At 39.2% G+C, this 21,764-nt stretch overlaps 1 protein-coding gene across 1 annotated transcript in view; it reads left to right on the forward strand.

Annotated features, from left to right (window-relative positions):
- The window catches only part of hmcn2 (hemicentin 2), a gene marked incomplete at its 5' end in the record, with an annotated part of 55,368 nt that overhangs the window by 23,877 nt on the left and 9,727 nt on the right, over positions 1-21,764 (forward strand). The window contains 34 exons of the mRNA XM_016448585.1: positions 151-247; positions 677-838; positions 939-1,052; positions 1,142-1,338; positions 1,716-1,797; positions 1,888-2,019; positions 2,114-2,257; positions 2,374-2,533; positions 3,342-3,466; positions 3,549-3,732; positions 3,822-3,919; positions 4,042-4,320; positions 4,683-4,876; positions 4,981-5,062; positions 5,437-5,573; positions 5,664-5,805; positions 6,862-7,006; positions 7,114-7,241; positions 7,343-7,499; positions 7,726-7,847; positions 8,116-8,280; positions 8,392-8,499; positions 8,611-8,745; positions 8,911-9,045; positions 9,135-9,404; positions 11,387-11,577; positions 11,675-11,888; positions 11,966-12,100; positions 12,838-13,028; positions 13,206-13,287; positions 13,373-13,543; positions 19,138-19,290; positions 19,579-19,716; positions 19,862-19,983. Of these exons, the coding sequence (XP_016304071.1) occupies positions 151-247; positions 677-838; positions 939-1,052; positions 1,142-1,338; positions 1,716-1,797; positions 1,888-2,019; positions 2,114-2,257; positions 2,374-2,533; positions 3,342-3,466; positions 3,549-3,732; positions 3,822-3,919; positions 4,042-4,320; positions 4,683-4,876; positions 4,981-5,062; positions 5,437-5,573; positions 5,664-5,805; positions 6,862-7,006; positions 7,114-7,241; positions 7,343-7,499; positions 7,726-7,847; positions 8,116-8,280; positions 8,392-8,499; positions 8,611-8,745; positions 8,911-9,045; positions 9,135-9,404; positions 11,387-11,577; positions 11,675-11,888; positions 11,966-12,100; positions 12,838-13,028; positions 13,206-13,287; positions 13,373-13,543; positions 19,138-19,290; positions 19,579-19,716; positions 19,862-19,983 (5,091 nt within the window). The remainder of the gene's footprint in view (positions 1-150; positions 248-676; positions 839-938; positions 1,053-1,141; positions 1,339-1,715; positions 1,798-1,887; positions 2,020-2,113; positions 2,258-2,373; positions 2,534-3,341; positions 3,467-3,548; positions 3,733-3,821; positions 3,920-4,041; positions 4,321-4,682; positions 4,877-4,980; positions 5,063-5,436; positions 5,574-5,663; positions 5,806-6,861; positions 7,007-7,113; positions 7,242-7,342; positions 7,500-7,725; positions 7,848-8,115; positions 8,281-8,391; positions 8,500-8,610; positions 8,746-8,910; positions 9,046-9,134; positions 9,405-11,386; positions 11,578-11,674; positions 11,889-11,965; positions 12,101-12,837; positions 13,029-13,205; positions 13,288-13,372; positions 13,544-19,137; positions 19,291-19,578; positions 19,717-19,861; positions 19,984-21,764) is intronic.

Here is a 21,764-nt window from a genome sequence, read left to right on the forward strand (position 1 = left end):
TTGAACCCATTTCTCTCCTAATTAAGCATACTATCTTTGATTTATAGGTTATCATTGATTTATATTACTAGGTTGATACAAAGATTTTGCTCATTTGAGAGAAAAAATGAAGCGCCATGCCTTGTATAACTCCCCTGTGTGTCTCTGTAGATACTGAATGTGCAAGTGTCAGATGCGGCCAGTTATCAGTGTGTGGCAGAGAATAAGGCTGGAGCTGTCGAGAGACTCTACAGCTTGTCTGTTCAAGGTAGGAGCAATTGACAGGGTTCCAACAATCATGGAAAACCAGGAAACATCAGGGAATTGTGTTTTTCAAAATGATTAAAAACTCCAGCAAAAAGTCTTGCAAAAATAAATGGAAATTTCATTAATGATGAATAGTTATGTTCTGCTCTAAAATATTCCATAGGCTAAATTATGGCAATATTGGGGGAAAAAGAACTTGCTCTTTCAAGCCATAGTAGTGTGTAATGTCAAATCATTTTTGAGTCCGTTCTTATTTCCAATGAATTGTCAAACATTTCATAGATCAATCTGAAAGATTCATTAGCTAATTTAATTTATAATATTTTTATATTACATTATTGTTTTACAGTTGTCAAATAAATGAGCATAGGAGCATAACTAATTAGCTATTTGTCTAATACACTGTTAATACAGCATGTATTTTTCTTAGTTCCACCAAGGATTGTGGGTCGCCGAGAGGAGGATATGAGTGTGGTGGAGGGTCACATGATCTCTCTGCTGTGTGATGTGCAGGCATACCCACCTGCACACATCATCTGGACCAAAGATGGGCAGGTGCTGGAGTTCAGCACTGGCATCCACATACTGCCAGGTGATTTGCAGTCTAAATGTAACTCTCTGTGTGTAGCAATAGTGCTTTGTGAAGCATGTATGCATGTACAGTATGTAATGTGCCATCATCTTGTTCAAAGGTGGTCAGATGCTGCAGCTTCACAGGGCTGGACAGCAAGATGCCGGCCAGTATGTCTGTACAGCCACAAACTCAGCCGGACAAGACCAAAAGAGCATTCTCCTTACCGTCTACGGTTAGAAGACTGGGAATTTTTAATTAATTGCTTCAGTTGATCAATATAGCAGATTTAAAAAAAATGTTTGATTTGGCCCTGATTTCTAGCCCTGCCTTCACTGGTGCCACGTCTTGAATCAGAGTCAGAGGTTATGACACCTCAGGTCGGGTCATCGCTTATTCTGCGTTGTGAAGCCAACGGCACCCCTGAACCAGAGGTCACATGGTATCGTAATGGACTTCAGCTGGCTGCTGGGAATGGTTTGAGGATAGAGCGCCAGCAACTTGAGATAGTTGGGGTGCAGGTAAGAAAGCACGGTTTTATGGAAAGAAAGATGTTTTATGGGAGATTTGCAAATGCAAAAGCGACTGTAATGACCACCAAATCAGCATATTAGAGTGATTTCTGAAGGGTCATGTGACACTCATGACAGGAGTAATGGCTGCTGAAAATTCAGGTTTGCCTCACAGGAATGAATGACATTTTTAAAATATCTTAAAATGCAAAAAAGTTTTATTTTGTAATAATATTTTTACAATATTTTTTGATTAAATAAATGCAGCCTGGGGGAGCATAACAAACAAAAAAAAACGACTTCAAACTTTTAAACAATAGTTGTAAATGTATAAATAAGCAGTGTATTTCTAGTTATTGCTTTGTTGACATGGTTTCTTTCCCTAGGTGGCTGATGGCGGGGTGTACACCTGTAAGGTGTCCAACATTGCAGGTCAAGTAGATCGCACCTTTAGAGTAACAGTCCATGGTGAGTCCGAAAAACACAGCGCAACTGAAACATTTATGCTTTATAACAGTTACAGGTGCAGTAAACGATTTTGCTATCTTTCACTTTTAGTGCCTCCTGTGATGGAGGGCCCTCTTCATGAGACACTCACTCAAAACATGGGCTCACACATCACCCTCATCTGTGAGGCCTCTGGCGTACCTGTACCCAACATTGCTTGGCTGAAAGACAGCTCTCCTATCGGTCAGTTAAATGCTGCACACCTTCAGATTTTAGTGTGAATTTAACACACTTTATACTCATGTTTTTGCATTTTGTTGTCTGTTCTTTTGTGTAGAAAGCAGTTTGCAGTGGAACTGGTCAGCAAGAGGAAACAGACTGGAGTTAGGCCCTCTGCAGCTCTCTCATGCCGGCACTTACACATGCATCGCTAAAAACAGTGAAGGGCAGATGCAGAAAGACTACTCACTTAATATATTTGGTAAAACTGCATGTAGCTCTAATCTCAAGTAATCTCAGTCTTGTTTCTTGATTCACACTGTGTGGAATTTGCTAATTATTAACTCTAAAATAACCAAATGTATTTGGCTCCATCAGCATCACCCACAATTATAGATTCTGGCCACCCATCAGAGGTCAGTGCACCTGTTGGGGAGGAACTGACTCTTGAATGTCAGGTGATGGGTACACCTACTCCCAAAGTGAGCTGGCTGAAGAACGGAAAGACTCTTGAGAATGGAAACAAAGAGCATATAGAGTAAGTAATTTTTTTTTACTACTACTATTACTACTACTACTAAATGTTTAATAATGTAATGTAATGTAATGTAATATAATATAATGTGGTTTATACAACAGTTGCCTACGGCCAAATCCCAGCCATTCTGATATAGAGCAATAGCACATGGGTGCTTGTGTGATATTGCTAATATATTATGTAATAAAGTATTTATACACAGAGTATATAAAGCAAGACTCTCACACATATTCATTAATTTCATTTTTTTTTTTTTATTAAGTTTGAAAAATGAAGAAGAAAGAAACATGAAAAACTGAATGAACAATTTTCCCACACTTTCCACTCCAATTGGTATGCTTATAATATTATTTGTAATTGACATTTGTATCAAATTTTTAAAAAAAAAGGAAAAAAAACAAAATTAATAGTGGGACTTTTTGACTCTTAATATAATAGAATAGAATAGAATAGAACACACTGAAAAATGTATAAATTTAAAAAAAAATCAGAAGAGAGAATGTTCATGAAAACTAATTAAATTTTGTAATTCCTACACATTTCAGTCCATTTGTTTTGCTTATATATATATATATATACAGTGGGTACGGAAAGTATTCAGACCCCCTTAAATTTTTCACTCTTTGTTATATTGCAGCCATTAATTTAAGGGGGTCTGAATACTTTCCGTACCCACTGTATATTAATATAATAAAGCATATTTTATTTTTATTTTAATATTCTAACTTTGTGCTTGTTTATACTAAAAAACTAAAAACTTGTTTATAGTTCATAGTTGCACATTAACATATATACTGGTGTGTTACAGTATCTCTCCTGATGGGAGCACTCTAACACTTCTGAATATAAGGCCAGAAGACTCAGGAACATACACCTGCCTGGCTGTCAGCTCTGCTGGCCAAGAGAGCAAGATCTATACCTTGTTTGTACTGGGTGAGAGCAGCTGTCTTTCTATAGTGTTTTAGCAAACACAATACAAATCTGTTAAATAATTTCCATGCTTTTTGCACTACAGTTCCTCCCTCCATGAGTGGGGAGACCAGCGTTCCCCGTGAGGTGCACACCACTCAGCACAGTGTGGTCACACTGGAGTGCAAAGCCACTGGGACTCCTCAACCTCAAATCAGCTGGCTGAGGGACGGTCATCCTTTACTCCTGTCACCCCGTGTCCGCCTGCTTTCTGCAGATACTGTTCTTAGGTCAGTTTTGCACGCACAACAGATTACAATTTCTGATATTATAGATATAACATTAGATTGACGGTGTCCTGTATCCTGTGTCTGAACAGGATTGCACCAGTACAGCTGTCTGATTCTGGCATCTACACTTGTGTGGCTCGTAGCAGAGCTGGATCAGCTGAACTCAACTTTGACCTCCACGTGCAAGGTACAGCAGAGCCTTTTAATTGATTAATTTATGTAAAAACGAATCAGTTAACAAATAATATATGAAAATAGAAACAACAAACCTGCAGGTTTTTAACCATTGCCGTTTGTCCCCCTCATCAGCTCCCCCTGCGGTTGAGCGCACAGAGCCGACTGAGCAGGTGGCCGTGGTCCAGGGCTCTTCTGTAACACTGACCTGTGAAGCCCGCGGTGTGCCTCCTCCAACTCTATCGTGGCTGAAGGATGGCCAACCGCTTTCACTGCACCGTAATCTTCTGCTGGATGGACAGGAAACCCGCTTCCTGCTCTCTGATGTGGGTCCCAGTGATGGAGGCCTCTACAGCTGTGTGGCGAGCAACCAGGCAGGAAGCAGTACCAAGACTTTCAACCTGACCGTGCTAGGTATTTGCAGTTGAAAGCAATGTAAACATGAGAACTAAAGAAATTAGACAAGGTTTTTTGAGTTTCTGAACCCCTTTTTTACATTTGCATTGGCTCGCAAACATTTTGTAATGGAAATCAGTGCTTTTATGAGAGAATGCAAAGTTTGTTGGGGGGGACACAATGCTTTTGCATGAGAATGCAAATGTTTTGCGAGAGAACACTGAGTTTCTCAGGTAAGAGCAATACCTTTGTAGAGTATGTAAAGTTTCTTGGGGAAATGCAATACTTCCCCATTTCATATTGTATATACTCTTAGGGATGTATAAAGGCATAGTATCTGATATAAGTATTAAATCTGAGGATGTATTTTTCCATATTAGAGCCCCCCAAGATCTCTGGCTCTTCATCCCCTGACGAGCAGCTGGTTGCAGTGGACAGTGTGCTGGAGCTGGAGTGTATCGCGACCGGTCTTCCCCCTCCAACCCTCAGCTGGCTGAAAGATGGGCGTCCACTACAGGACAGCATGGCAGTAATAGAGAGAGATGGGCAGCTGCTCAGAATCAACCAAGTTCAGGTGCTTTGAATTTGGTGCTTATTCAAATGAAGGTGTTTAGCTTGTTTGTAATAGGTTCACATTTGTTTGTGGCTTTGTGGTTATACCAGTATGTTTTGAAATAGGTGGAGGACGCAGGTCTGTATACCTGTATTGCTAGTAGCCCAGCAGGAGAGGATGGTAGAAACCATTGGGTGCGCGTTCAGCGTGAGTATATGTGTGACAGTAAAGACTTTTATAATGTTACAGAAGATTTCTATTACAAATAAATGCTGCTATTTTGAACTTTCTATTCATCAAAGAATCCTGAAAAAATATATATCTCAGTTTCCACAAAAATATCAAGCAGCACAGTTGTTTTCAACATTGATAATAATAAGAAATGTTTCTTGAGCACCAAATTGACAGTTCTGAAGGATCATGTGAGACTGAAGACTAGAGTATTGATGCTGAAAATTCAGCTTTGCCATCACAGGAATAAATTACATTTTAAAATATATAGTAAAATAGACAACACTTGAAAAAATGTCATATAAGGACCACAGTCATAACAGGTGAATCATTTGTCCGATCACTTTCAGTTCCACCCACTCTTCTCGGCTCTAATGACGTCAGAACTGTATCGGTTCCAGCTAAAGGTCACTTGACACTGGAATGTCAAACCAACAGTGACCCTCCACCAGAGATTGAGTGGTACAAGGATGATGTCAAACTACAGGCGAGTTGCTCAGTGTACTTTCTGGATGTATTTGTAACTTTACAATCACATATCACAATCACATTATTCTATCTTTTCTGTCTCTCTCAGTTGGGAGGTCGAATTCAGTCCATTGCTGGTGGACAGTATTTGGAAATTCAAGATGTCCGGACCCAAGATAGTGGACAGTACAGCTGTGTGGTCACCAACATTGCTGGCAGCACCAGTCTGTTCTTCACTGTAGAGATTCTCTGTAAGTTTGTGTCACTCACTCTCATGTCGTTTCAAACTTGTGTGACTTTCTTGCGTGGAACTCCATATACACATAAGCATATACATTGCTGTTCAAAGGTTTGGGGTTGGTAAGTTTTTTTTTATGTCTTTGAAAGAAGCCTCTTATGCTCAACAAGACTGCGTTTATTTAATTAAAAATGCAGCAAAATGTGAAATATTGTAAAATATTTGTACCATTTAAAATAGCAGTTTTCCATTTGAATATATTTTAAAATGTAATTTATTCTTGTGATGGAAAATCAGAATTGTCATTACTTCCAGTCTTCAGTCACATAATCATTAGGAAATTATTCTAATTTGATGATTTGATGCTCAAGAAATATTTCTAATCATTATCAATGCTGAAAACATTTAGCTGCTTAATATTTTTTATAGAAACTGTGATACAATTACAGGATTCTTTGATGAATAGCAAGTTCAAAAAACAGCATTGCTGTCACTTTTGATCAATTTAATAGATCCTTGCTGAAAAAAGGGTAACACGTTATTTTAGGGTGTACTTTTTTTACATGTTACATGTACTTACTATTATAATAACTATTAATTATGCATAATTACATACAAGTAACCCTAAGCCAAACCCTAATCCTAACCCTAACCATATAGTAAGTTGGTAATTAATATTACTCAGTACTTAAATGTATAACTACACTGTAACAAGGACACCTTAAAATAAAGTCTAACCAAAAAAAGTATTAAAATTCATATTGACCCCCAAATGTTTGAACTTACATGAATGGTAATGACAGATTATATTTCAAATTCTTATGTTTTCACTGTATGGAAAAGAGTCCTGCAAAGCAAAACATCTCTTTTTTTATGTTCCACAAAAGAAAGTCAGTCCTACACATTTGGAACAACATGATGGTGAGCAAATTATGACCAAATTATGTTTTTGTTTTTTTTCATTTTTGGGTGAACTGGTCATTTAATGCTAAACATGATGTTGTTAATTCTCAATTAGTCAGTCTTTGGTTCAAAGGAAATAAACAGTTTATTGATTATGTTCACTTAGTGCCGCCGGTCATCAGAGAGGGCAGCTCACTGATCGTAGCACATGTCAATCAGGATGCAGTGTTGCCATGTGAGGTGGAGGGAGGGCCTTCCTCATCTGTCCTGTGGAGGAAAGATGGCGGTCCAGTCCCACTTCACCATGGCAGGTAAGTTTGAACCTCAAGCAATCAAGTAAAAAGCCGCTTTAATCCTGTCCTGAATTTATTGGATATCAAAGTGCCACCAACTAAATTCAATCTCTGCCTGCTCAAAGATTCACCTTGCTATCAGAAGGCTCTTTGCGCATTGCGTCAGTACAGCTGTCCGACGCCGGGCGTTACTACTGCAGTGTATCAAATCAGGCAGGATCAGACCATCGCGGCATGGACCTTAAAGTCTACGGTACTGCAGAACACTTTTCGGCATTTTCACCAACCTCTTAAAAGAGTTCAGACTGGTTGCCAGGCTAATTCTTTCTTTTCTATCCTCATTTATCCTTTCAGTTGGGCCCTCGATCAGCCCTGGCCCCTTTAATGTGACAGTGGTCACAGGTCAGAGAGCAGTGTTGAGTTGTGAGAGCACTGGCATACCTGCTCCTCAGGTGAGCTGGAAAAGGAATGGCTCACCCCTCAATGTAGATCTTCAGTCTGGCGCTTACAGGTTTGAAGCGATATTTGAAATGATAAAAAAAAATATATATTGTATTTTATTTTTTTTGGTAGATTTGTTTTAATGTATAATATTATTTTTATTTCATATTTAATTTATTTGCTGACATACAGATTTAATTTAGTTAATGACAATTTATTTATAATAATGTAATATGTAATATATACTGGTGTAATTTTTAAGATCAGTATTTTGACTAAATGTTTTTATTTTGAAGGTTAATGTCTTCTGGCTCTCTGATCATTTCCTCACCATCTGTTGAGGATGAGGGCTACTTTGAGTGCACAGTGACCAGTGAGGTTGGAGAAGAGCGAAGGGTCATAGAGGTCATTCTGCAAGGTACTGTGTAACAGATTTGTGTATAATAAGAAATATAAAATACATATTCACACTCATATACTATAGCCCAAAACTGTTTGGAGACTTCTGCCACATTTACAAATGTCTTTTCGTTTATGTAATAAAATAGCAAAAAAGTGGCATTTATTATAATGAAAGGTAAAGTGTCCAAATGTTTTTGGGTGTAACTGTACATGTACTGTAGCATATTGTGAACTCGTACTGTCTGTGCATATTCATGAATTATTTTCATACTGTTTTTTTTCAGTTCCTCCTCTCATTAAAGATGATGTCAGCAGTGTTACAGCTGTTAAAATGTCCCCTGTCGTGTTGCCATGTCATGCCACGGGCCGTCCAGAGCCTGTCATCAGCTGGAACAAGAACTGGATGCAGCTGGGCGCTCGAGGGGGCAGTTACCGTGTACTGCCCACAGGTGAATCTGAGACAAACTTCCACCATAAGCTACACGCTTCAGCTATTACTGATATTCCTAAACCTATGCTGTAGCAGATGATTTAACTGTAGTTGTTTCATTGTGTTGTAGGTGCACTGGAGATCTTGGCTGCAACACCTAGTCATGCTGGCAAATATACCTGCTCTGCCCGCAATTCTGTTGGAGTGGCTTACAAACACGTTACTCTTACTGTACAGGGTAAGATACAGACGTAATAGTGATATTATGTTGCTTGAAATCATCTTATGAATAATAAGCACATTTAGTATATGCAGTAAATAAAATACATGGTTTGGTTTGGGTTCTTAGAGCCCCCAGAGATCAGACCCATGGCAGAAGAAGTCCAGGTGGTGTTACATCACTCAGTGGTTCTACCCTGTGAAGTACAAGGATTCCCAAGACCCACCATTACATGGCAGCGAGAAGGTGTTCCTGTGGCGACAGGTTGGTTTGGTTGAAGCTTACCTGTAGTTGGATTAGTTACCAGTTTAAATGATAAAACAGGAAATATTAATAATATGACTGTGTGTGACACAAGTGCTTATATTAGAAGACTTTCTGATAAAAGATCTAGCATACAGTATGTACTATGGCTGTGAATATTTTTAGGTCATAGACTGACAGTGCTCCCCAATGGAGCTTTGAAGTTTTCACGGGTCACTCTTGGAGATGCTGGAACATACCAGTGTTTAGCACAGAATGAAGCAGGAACAGCTATGGGAAGAACCAACCTCATTTTACAAGGTACGGCATGTTTATATGAGGAAGTCTGCCTATACAGTATCTCAAACTAAAGGTTCAGTTGCATATTCATCTCACTGTTTCGGTGACAGTTCCTCCGGTGTTGTCTGTGCCTCGTCTGGAGTACACAGCAGTTCTTGGCCAGCCGGTCAGTCTGGAGTGTACCGCGGACGGTCAGCCAAAGCCAGAAGTGACGTGGCACAGGGAGCGTAGGCCTGTTGTGGAGGGCACACACCTGAGACTGTTCTCTAACGGCACACTGCACATCACTGCCACTCAACGCAGCGATGCAGGAATCTACACCTGCTCAGCCCGAAACAACGCTGGTAGAGCCAGCCATGACATCAGAGTAATTCTGCAAAGTGAGTTCCAGATAATACCAAGAGAATCATTGTTTAAAGGGGTCATCGGATGCCCATTTTCCACAAGTTGATATGATTCTTTAGGGTCTTAATGAAAAGTCTATAACATACTTTGGCTACAATTTCTCAATGGTAGTGTAAAACAACACCCTTTTAACCTGTCGAAAACAGCTATGTTTACAGCAAGCCGTTTTGGTACATTTCCCTTTAAATGCTAATGAGCTCTGCTCACCCCACCCCTCTCTTTCGCGGGGTGATGCGCAGTTCTCTGAGAGACTAAACTTTAGCCGCATTCATCGTGAAACTTGCTAACTAGCACATTATTAGGAAAGATGATTTGCAAAATTCATTAAAAAACTTACACACTTCTTCTGGAGGTGAAGCTGGATCACAAATTATTTGCACGAACATAGACACATTTAGGTAGATCGGGGGTGCATTCCCTTCAAAAACAAAAGTAATCCACTACGTCTTCAGCGGCTCAGATGTCTGGAGTAAATGACAACTGCTATGTTCATCATTACATCCAACAACAAAACACCTCGATCGCTTAGGAGACATTGTTGTCTACACCTGCTCCAGCGTCGAAACAATGGCAGACTGTTGACAGCTCACTCAGGACGGGTCTAAGGTAAGACGCCAGTGTCAATCAACTATCGGGGGAGTGGCCTTGCCCTGTATGACGTCACACTGGCAGGAATCTGAGAACTGCTTGATTTGAGAAAGGGGTTTGAATTTATCGAGATTTTAAATAAACCACTGGGTGGATTTTTATCATTATAGGCTGGTTGTGTACACACACTGCCAACACACATTTCAGTTCAAACAACATGTAAAAGTGAATTTTGCATCCGATGACCCCTTTAAGTTATAAGGTCCCCCTCCCCACACTGGCAAATTATTATTTTTTAAATAATTAACTTTAACAACGATATATACTTAAAACAAGAAAAACAGACATTTTGTCAATGTGGTGAAAACAAGAAGTATTAACATTATTGATTATACAACATTGAAGTCTATGCTATTGTAATATAATATATAATAAGCCTTAATTATTAGAACATATTAATAATAAATATTTACTAATACACAAAAATGCAATAAATAATAAATCTTAACTGCTTTGAAACATTAAGTATTCTGAAAAGCCACACCCTACAAAAAATTATGTAATTGTTCTGTATTTTTGTCTTATTTTCCATTAAAATATCTAAACATCCTATCCTAAACCCCCATATTTAAAAATTATAATTTGGCATGAATGTAAGAAAATATATTGATGTTTATGCTTAAAAAGAATTCAGGGTGGTGAAAGCAACACTGTCTTAACATTATTATTATACAACAACTTTAAAATGTATTTTATTATAATAAAATATATAATAAGTCTTAAAATGAATTATTATTAAATGTATATTATATATCATTTTAAAATAAGTCTTTAAACAGATATATGTATCTTGTTTTAAATGTTTCCATTTTTTTTACTGACAATATGATAAAATAACTGATGAAGAAAAAATTTTTACAACGTAATAGATTTAAATAATTTTTGTATTTTTATATTTTATAATTATTTATACAATAGATCTTTCTGGTCCTCGAACATGATTGGCTAAGAGCCTTTTCCAGGAGTGTGATATTCTAGTAATAACAGAACTCCAACCGTTTAACTGTTTATATCACTCTGTTTGCAGTATTTCTCACAGAGAGTGTCATGGAATGTAGTTTTAAGAGTTTTTTTTAGGTGAGAATGTAGTTGCCTGTGCCGCAGCCATGCATGCCGATATGCAGACATATCACATTGCTACTCATGTGATATTGCTCATGTAAAATAAAAAATATGCTTACATATATTTAGCATTACATTACATTTATCAAACTGTGGTCTTAAGCATTTTAAACCTATTAATGACTATTAATGAAAGACATTAATATACATTTTATTCATTAATATCTTTATATGCCTCTCCTCTTAGCCCCACCACAGATTTATGTTGGTCAGTCAGAGATGTCCGTCATCCAGGGATTTCAAGCACTTCTGCCATGTGCAGCACAGGGTCTTCCAGAGCCCAGGGTGAGCTGGGAGAAACGGGGAGTCCCTGTGCCAACCCTCCCGGGCAAATTCACTCTGCTGAGGTCAGGCGAACTGATTATCGAAAGGGCTGAGGTCAGTAATATGCATTTTATTGGATATAAATGACCAGAATGCCCATTTAAAATACCCTTCATATAAAGTCATGATGTTACTTTATGTATTTTTGCAGCCTGGTGATGCGGGTCTGTTCACATGTGTAGCCACCAACACTGCTGGAACAGCTCGACGGGACATTCGCCTGTCTGTCAACATGAGACCTGCTTTTAAAGAGTTACCTGGTGATGTGACGTTGAATAAAGGCCAAAGTCTCACCCTGTCCTGCCATGCTCAGGGTACTCCACCCCCCACCATAACCTGGACTGCCAACAACAGGCGCTATACAGGTATGAGAGGAGTTTATCGTCTTTCCTTCGATACCTTTTTTCCAGCATAACAAGAATTCTCTCATTTTTGCCCACAGGTGCAAGTGTTGATGGATCTGGCAGAAGTTCAGTGATTATTGACAGTGCCACTGTAAGTGATGGTGGCACCTACGTCTGCATTGCAGAGAACACTGTAGGATCCATAAGGGCTCTTTCGTTTGTGCGTGTCAGAGGTATGCATTTATTCATTTTTTTAAATTGTATTCAACAATTGTATTCAGTTGTATTCAAAACAAATTTTCAAAAGTGGAAAATATAAGTAGTAGTGTTTGAATGCTTCTAGATCAGTGTTTCTCAACCTCAGCAGTCTTCCAAGGGGGGCACAAAAAGTCTTAAATTATTTAAAATAAGACCAAAATAAACATTAAGATATGTTTTGTTTTAATTCACTCCCTCAACATTTTTATTTCATTGAAGAACCGGGGTTCCCACAGTGTTGGAAAACTTGGATATATGAGGTAGCCTAAATTTAGACCTAGAATAGTCATTAAATAAATAAAACCTTAAAACACCAACAACATGTTGTAGTTATGCCAAGTTCTAAAATATTGTACTGGGTAGAAATGGGTAGAAATCCTTGTTCTGTAAATCACAAACAACTGGAAAAACTATGTAAACCCTAAAGAATATTTAGCTGTTAGAACTTCTGAAATTCTAAAACTTTTTATTTTAATTATAATTATTTTAGTTGCTTATTTTAATCCACAGACAGCCCTAGTTTATGCCCTAGTTTATCAGAAGATGTACCATCGGAAACCTATTGGCTTACATATTGGGTTCTTCAAAGTCAAAAAGGCTGAAAAACACTGTTCTAGATGATCCCTTGTGACTGTATAATTCAATATGTTAAATTAACTTTTTTCTAATTGAAATAGCTAGCTACTGTTAAGCATACACTCTGTCTTTACAGAACCTCCCATGCTGAGAGGGGAAGCCCACACAACTAAGACTGTAGTTCAGGGTAAAGCTGCCATGCTGGACTGCGCTGTCAGCGGGGACCCTGTCCCTTCCTTGCGGTGGCACAAAGATGGCCGGCCGATACTTGGCTCTCTGCGGTTTCATCCCCTCCGCAATGGCTCTCTGGCTTTGTATAGTGCCACGGTAACCAGTCCTTATTTGTGTGAATAATGACTACATTATTTAGTATTTTGGTGCAACGCTAAAATGATTGAATAAGATTTTAAAGGCTTTTCAAGGTGTCAAAGGCTATTTGACCAGCTCACCACTGCACATTCTAATGAAAGAAACGTGTGAGAGGTAAATGTGTGTGTTTTCCAGATCGGAGATTCAGGGGAGTACAGATGTGTTGCTGAAAGTGAGGCGGGCGCTGCGGAAAGAACAATATCTCTGAAAGTACAAGGTAAATTATTTTATTAGAGCCATGTTCATCTGTATATTTTAGATTAGCATTTAAAGTAATTTCACATTCTGTACTGTTATTGCAGTTCCAGGGGGCTACTCAAACTGGGAGGAGTGGGGCCCGTGCAGTGCCACCTGTGGGCAAGGCATCCAGGAGCGAATCAGATTCTGTAACAACCCACCTCCAGCCAACGGTGGGCCATCGTGCGAGGGTCCAAACGTGGATTCCAGGAAATGTCAGGCCTCTTTGTGTCCAGGTGCATCTGTGTTTATTGAAAGAAACAATATAGTTTAAAATCCTAATTAGAGAACTGTAGGGATAATGTATTTTTGTAGGCCAAAATCCAGAAACAAGTTAGCCTTTTAGCATGTCCATCTCCATTGTTCCAGTGTTAATGGATTTTTTGAATGGACTTTTGGTTAAAAGCGTGAAATAACGTCTGTGTTTAACACAAGATCAAGATATTTTAAAGTTTTATTCTATGACATAAAATATATCCGTTATACTCATTTGTGATTTTATTAAGGCTTTTACTTAAAGGTGCAATAGGTGATTGTCTTCAGAAACATTTTTTGTTGTGCTGATTGAAAGACTCTTCACATCCTGATAGCAATCATTAAGTTAAGTGGTCTAAATGTATTTATATATTCTGTGGAAGGCGTAGGACCAAGAAATGTTCGTCCAATCAAAACGCTCGGTCCGAGCGTTTTAATTGGCTTTCCTACCTGCCTGTCAACGTATGTATTAGCATACCTCTGCGCACCCGGTTTGCACAGACAGGATACGTCATCAGCGCCTTCACACACGCTGTGCAGGCAGAGCGAGAATGGCAGACAAACATCAACAACCCGATCTTCCTTCCTGGTATTGTAGTACTTTTAAAGTTTTCTCACCGGTAAATGACACAAGATGTAGCCCAGCGGTTCTCAATTCCAGTCCATTTTGCATGTCTCGCTTAGTTAACACACCCGATTCAGATAACCAGCTCATTAGAAGTGAGCTACATGCATGAACTGTGTTCCGATTGATATGATCCCTACACAGTGTTCATTGCTCCCTACTCCCTGAGCAGTGGAAATTGTTGAAGTTTACTTCACTTCGGAACATTCATTCACGGATTTGCGCTGCGCAGCATCTTCACACAGACTAAACTTACTAGAGAAGTGACATAATATACCTCCGTAAATAAATACTATTTAAATTTATGTCTCGCACACTTTAATGCCCTTTGTATGGAACATATACGCTCGCTTCGAACTGGATGGCGGAATATCCGGTGATGTCCACTTCGCAGAGCACTTACGGTCGAATAGAACAAACGTCGCACATGATAAGAGATACATATGAAATGTGCAGTGGGGGGACTGGAATTGGGAACCGTTGATGTAGCCTATTGTAATAATGCTGTCTCTGGTATTCTGGTCTGTGAGCGTATATGCGTCCAGGGGGCGTGGCTTTGGACGGCGATTGCAGGGAGGGTGGGACGTTCGCTTTCAGTGCTATCAGGCTACAGTTAGCATTTTCCAAGATCTCCTACTGCACCTTTAACCCCTTAACTGTCATCTCCATTTTTGAAAATTCACGAGAAAGTGCACTATCCAAACTTAAATTATTATAATTCATGAACGCTTTTGAATACAGACCTAAGGTTGGTCTCTTTTTAAAGAAGACAATTAGCAGATTATTACAGAAGTGAAAACATTTAATAAAATGAAAGTATTAAAAAGTGATAGAAGTTTAAATTTACTGTAAAGAAAATGTATTGTACTATTTTTATTTTATTTTATATTCCACAAAAAAGGCAGTAGCGTCCAAAAATCCAGTAAACAAAAACATATGGTGCGTAGATCCAAAATATACAAAGATACAAAGATGAAAGAGATCCGCACTCCTCCAAATGCAGCTAAAAAAGCTTAATGCCATTTATTATTCAGAGGTCACAAAAATATGTAGAACATGTATGTAGAAATATGTAGAAAATATGTAGACATGGCACTGAGGAAGGGTTAATACCCAAAAACGTTCTGCACTTGCACTTTTGCACTTCTTTCTACATATTTTTGTGACCTCTGAATAATAAATGGCATTAAGCTTTTTTAGCTGCATTTGGTATTTTATATAAAATAAATATTTTAAAAAAAGTTCAAATACAAAATTGCTATAAAATTAAAGCCATATGTCTACATAAGTTGTGTTCCAAATTTGAAGTTAATATAAAAAAAAATTAAGATTCATATGCAATTTTTAGGCGTTATACCAAAAAAAGCCACCGATTGAGGTTCATATGCAATTTTGTTTAGGCGTTATTCCAAAAAAAGCCACCGGGTGACACCCAAACTCCATAAAAAAAAAATGTTATGCATTTTTTTGTCACAAATCTATCAATTTCTCTCTCAATATTATATCTATCACAAAATATGGAATCTTGAGACTCAGACCTTTCCAACGATATGTATTTTGTCAAGATTATAAAAAGTTTTGATTCTAAAAGACGACACCCCCGCTAAGGGGGAGGAGACCGCTAAAAGATTTTGAAATACCATTTCTATGGTAATGCAATGTCCGATTTCAAAATGGTTTTCACAGGATAAATTTTGAGATTTTAAGCTTTCAAATTGTATATAACTTATGATGATTACTAAAACATGAGATAGGGAAAATGGCAACGAAATAAAGACTTTTTGTGACAAAGGTTAGAACTCCTGTTATGATGTAGATTTGTCACAGACTCTTGGTGCACTCTTGTAATAAATTAATCTATTATTGTTCCTACATAATTTGTAACAAAATAAAATGGCAAAATATCTATTTAGGAGTCTTAGACCTTTCCAATGATATATAGTTTGTCATGATTATATTAGGATTTAATTGTACTATAGTGAAGTAAACGTATACGGGACGGTGACAGTTAAAAGGCGGATAAATGAGACAGAGGTTGTCATCACAGGAAACTCACTAGTCCACTTTCACAGCCTTGTTGTTTTATATTCATGCTCCTACGTATAGCTTTTTGCTTCTGCCGATTGTATTTAGACGTCAAAATTCATATGTTGTGTTTGTAAGGATCCACCCGCCGGCCCAAAAAGCAGAATCCAGCAGCCTGGTCGAAGGTTTTCTGCGTGTATGTCTTACACGGCGCTTCTGCGAGAAATTATCTTAAATCATTAAAATTTGGTTTCCAATCAAAATTCTGACTCCATGAATAATTTAATCTGACTCCAATTGTTGGTAATTCTTTAATGCAATTTAAAAGCTGATCACAACTAACGACTATGATTTAGATATTTGATTATTCTGGAGATTCTATACTTTCAATTATTCATTCATTAAGGACCTAACATCGCTCAGAAATTCACTCTGCCATTTATGGCACTTTTTCACTGCATGGTACGGCTCGGTACGGTTCACTTTTTGGGGGTTTTCCACTGGGTACAGTACCTGGTACCTGGTACTTTTTTTTAGTACCACCTCGGTTGGGGTTCCAAGTGAACTGTACCGTTACCAAAACGTGACGTGTAAACCTGATCATGGATTGGCCGGAGAGAATCGACACTACCTGCGTCACTGAACTTGCGACACAAACACAAAAGAACCGCTAGATTTAAATCAGCACAGCCAGCGAAGGATCGAACGCAACTGTTTTGAACGAGCGCACCTTTTTTTAACAACCAAAAAGTTTTGTTGTCCGTTGCGGAAGAACAGACGTTCCTCTCGTTGATAGCAGAGGAACGGATCCAGCGAGAGCTTGACGGGGCGACGCGGAATGAAAAAGTTTTTTTTAGGAGTCGTGGTAGTAGAGGCGGCGCAATTATAACGACATGTGAATTATCCCTCCCCCTCTAAAGCGGTACTGAACTGCAGTGGAAACGCGAACCGTGCCGAGCCGAGTCGTTCCACGCAGTGGAAAAGCGCCATTTGTGAACCCACGGACACAAACTCGCCAGTTCTGGTCTTACTCAGAGGATACGGTGTGATTAAATACCTTTAAGTAAGCTGCACCATGCTAGTACATAACAAAAAGTGTAATAATTTCTCCATAATCACGAAAGCTGTAACTTGTTAAGCCAGTGACAAACAGAAATCAGAAGATCCCTAATGGAGAGCCCTCTGCCCCGCTCATTGGTACTTAAGTATGATTTGTCCTGGACGCAGATTTGCGGAAATGCTAGACTACACAATCTACTTGAAAAAATGATTTCTAGAAAACCCAGAATAAATCAAAATTAACATTTATTTTTGCCAGGCATCATCAAACAATAATCAAAAAGAGTTCATTCAATCAATCCACAATGAGAATACATCAATTACAGGAAATGTATTAAAATTCGGTTACACAACTGATCAGCATGACACACAAACCTAGAATAAGAAAGTAACACTAAAATAATTTCAAAGAGTCAGCATACCTGGCAAATAGAGAGACACACGACAATCGTGTGGGAAGTTCTGTTTACAGATGCTTCCCTGAATGTTTCACTAATCCTCTTTAAATACTCAAATCAAAACAAAACAATCCTAAATTTAGCATAATAAAAGCTTCACAGGACCTTTTGCTGGGACATGAAATGACCTGAAAGCCATATCTAACCTGGGGTTGAATAAACAACATCTGGCAAAGACCTTATCAGGGGCGCAACCCATACCAGAAGAACAGAATTTTTCTCAGATTTTAGAGATTTTTGGTCTGTTCTACTGATATGGGACTGAGATCACATTTCCAATCGCACTGAGACTGTAAAGTTGATACGAAACATGAAGAGTTTACGATCATGAATTTTGAAGATATAATAAATGTTTTATATGAGCATAGCAACTTGAGTTCTTGGCATTTCTCTGTCAACCTTTAGTGACCTGGACCATGTGCCCAGGGGGGAAGGATGGGTGAAGGGTCAAATGATCTTTCTTTCAGATCTTCCTATCTGATTAGAGAGTTTATTGTTTTGTGGCATGACATTTGCATTGCGAGAGTTCCTGAGTGTTTGGCTTCACGAGGGTATCAAAGCCCCCCTACATGTTCATTTGTGAAGATTATCATGACAAACAAGAAGCCTGAGAAACAAACTTTTGTTGGTCACAGAGCTTCTTTTCTGCAATATGCTTTTGGGTTTTTGTTGAGGAAACCAGCGTAATGCCAACTTCTACAGCAATCTATTGAAGAAAATTAATGTTTCTAGATCCCATTTCCACCTGGTATTAAGGTTTTTTATATGGTTTACAAGTGGTCAGCCGAGACGCATTACAATTTCCAACTGGTAATAACAAATGCATCTCCAGTCATCACTTGTGTTATGAGATATTAATACAGAGTTCTGGCAGAGTTCTCGCTGCTCAACATTCAAATATATGATTAGTGCTTGCAGTTGCAGCTTGCTTCAGAAACCTTCCCCAGCTCCACCTGTATAGATCTGCTACGAGGTGATTCATGTACGCTAGGCCTATATGGGGGTTATTTCATGTATGTTATATTTGCAGCAGCTATATTTCTTACATGCTCACAGCAGCATGTTGTGGATGTATTGGCAGTAGCAAGTCTCGGTACTTGCTCTGCCGCAGCAGCAGCAGCAGAGTAACAGATCTATTCCGCCAAGACCAAATACATTAACATTGTCATGTACATTATTACCATGCCAATCCCTCCGAGAGTTGTCATGACAGAAATGTGGTTTATGATACCATTGTTGCCAGAATCGAATAATATTCAAAAGCACTCATTGTAACATATGCCATTACTCCTCGTAACTTTAGCAGACCAAAAAACTTGCCATTTTAGTGTAAAATGTGCCTCAGACTGTCTGTGATGTTACAGACTACAAGAACCCTTACACACTGTCTTTCTTCTCTGTTGTGTAGGCGAGTCTCCGCGGCGTGCACGGGGCAGTCTGATAGGCATGATTAATGAGAAGGAGTTTGGAGTGGCCTATCTGGAAGCCAATATCACAGAGAATGAAGCGGATGGCACCAGCACGCTGGATGCCCATGTAGAAAACATTCCTCCAAGTGTCGGTGAGTGTATTTACAGTGTGGTTTGGCCATATGCCAGAGTGAACTTAGACAATCAGTAATGCTCAATTAAAGCTATGTTGACTTACAGCTGACAAGAACAGGAGAAACTGGTCCTTGATAACATGAAAAAAAATAATTTCTATTGTACTTGTCATTTGACAAGTGTGCTTTCAAACAGACATCAAGAAGTACCAGACAACACATTTAAACTGCCAATGTTCTTTCTCTGACAATAAGACCCTGCTGTTTTATTTTGAATCTATTATTTGAAACCTTCCTGCATTACAGGTCCTTTGTTGCGAGTTCTTGTGTCAGTATTTGCCCCAATTTACTGGACAACTGTATATCAATCACCGGAAACCCAAAATGGCTTCTCTCTCACTCAAGGGCAGTTCAGACAGGAATCTCAGCTGGAGTTTGACACAGGTTACAGCTTTCCATACATGCCACTTTGAAGAGCCTAATTAACATATCTGTTGTTGTAAATGGGACAAAAACACATTTTCTGTTGCTGAGAGGACTTCATTTTGGATTCTATCAATTGAATGTGTCTTCTGCCTTGGAATGACAGGAGAGGTCTTAAAGCTGACTCATGTGGCCAGAGGTCTGGATGCGGAAGGGGCTCTGCTAGTGGACATTGTGATCAACGGCTTTGTTCCTCCTATGCTGTTGACTTCTAATCTCAATCTGCAGGTTGGTTTTTCAAAGTCATGGACGTAATACTCTCTGACTTGCATTTATGTACACTACTTTTCAAAAATTTGGGGTCGTTAAGGATTTTTCAAGTCTCTTCTCCTCACTAAGGCTGCATTTATTGGATCAAAACTTCAGCAACACTAATATTTTTAAATATTTTACAAATTAAAATAACTTTTCTATTTTAGTATATTTTAAAATGTGATTTATTTATTTTCTAGCAAAGCTTGTGCATACAAGGAATTTGTTTTAGTGTCACAAGCTTCCAGTACACAGAGACAACAACAACACACAGACAATAAAAAATAAGATGAGAATAAAAAAATACACATGTAAATGGAAAAATAAATTGTGCTATAGATAGAGTAGAATAGGAATCGAATAGAATAAGATGTGGGGATGTACTAGGATGTGGGGTGGTAATAAATATAAGGTTATTGCACATATTTTTATTGCACAATGGGGAACATGTAACTGTTCATGAGGTAGATTGTCTGGGAGAAGAAATTGTTCTTGTGCCTGGCTGTCCTGGTATTTGGTGCTCTGTAGCGCCGGCCAGATGGCAAAAGTTCAAAAAGGGGATGGCTTGGATGTGAGGGATCCAGAGTGATTTTCTGAGCCCTTTTCCTCATTCTGGATGTATACAGTTCTTGAAGGGGGGGCAGGGGCGCACCAATAATCCTATCAGAAGTCCGAACCGTTCTCTGTAGTCTTCTGATGTCTGATTTTGTAGCTGAGCCAAACCAGACAGTTATTGAAGTGCACAGAACTCGATGATAGCTTTTTTTAACAATGAAGTCGATGCGAGTGTCCCACTTCAGGTCCTGGGAGATGGTGGTGCCCAGGAATCTGAATGACTCCACTGTTGTTACAGTGCTGTCCATGATGGTGAGTGGGGGGAGTGCAGGGGGGTTTCTCCTGAAGTCCACGATCATCTCCACTGTTTTGAGCGTGTTGAGCTCCAGGTTGTTAAGACGGCACCAGACAGCCAGCTGTTCAACCTCTTGTCTGTAAGCAGACTCGTCACCATCTTGAATGAAGCCGATAAGTGTGGTGTCTTCTGCGAACTTCAGAAGCTTGACATAGGGGTCTTTAGAGGTGCAGTCATTTGTGTAGAAGGAGAAGAGCAGTGAGGAGAGGACATAACCCTGAGGGGCTCCAGTGCTGATGGTGCGTGCGGCTGTTTGACATGAATTTCCCCAGTCTCACTAGCTGTTGCCTATCTGTCAGAAAGCTGGTGATCCACTGACAGATAGAGATAGGGACAGAGAGCTGGGTTAGTTTGTTCTGGAGGAGTGTTGGAATAATGGTGTTGTAGGCCAAACTAAAGTCCACAAACAGGATCCTCACATAAGTCCCTGATTTGTCCAGATGCTGCAGGATGAAGTGCAGTCCCATGTTGACTGCATCATCCACAGACCTGTTTGCTCAGTAAGCAAACTACAGGGGGTCCAGTAAGGGTCCAGTGATGTCCTTCAGGTGGGTCAGTACCAGTCTTTCAAACGACGTTAGAGCCACAGGTCTGTAGTAATTAAGTCCTGTTATCTTGGGTTTCTTTGGGACGGGGATGATGGTGGAGCGTTTGAAGCAGGCAGGGACTTTGCACAGCTCCAGTGATCTGTTGAAGATCTGTGAGAAGATGGGGGCCAGCTGGTCAGTGCAGGTTTTCAGACAGGCTGGTGCGACACCGTCTGGGCCTGGTGCCTTTCTTCTCTTGTTTTTTTTTGAAGACCTGATACACATCTTCACTGATCTGAAGTGCAGGAGTGGGGGCGGGG

This window comes from Sinocyclocheilus anshuiensis, unplaced genomic scaffold, assembly GCF_001515605.1.
Source record: "Sinocyclocheilus anshuiensis isolate Anshui unplaced genomic scaffold, SAMN03320099.WGS_v1.1 scaffold451, whole genome shotgun sequence".
NCBI lineage: Eukaryota > Metazoa > Chordata > Actinopteri > Cypriniformes > Cyprinidae > Sinocyclocheilus > Sinocyclocheilus anshuiensis.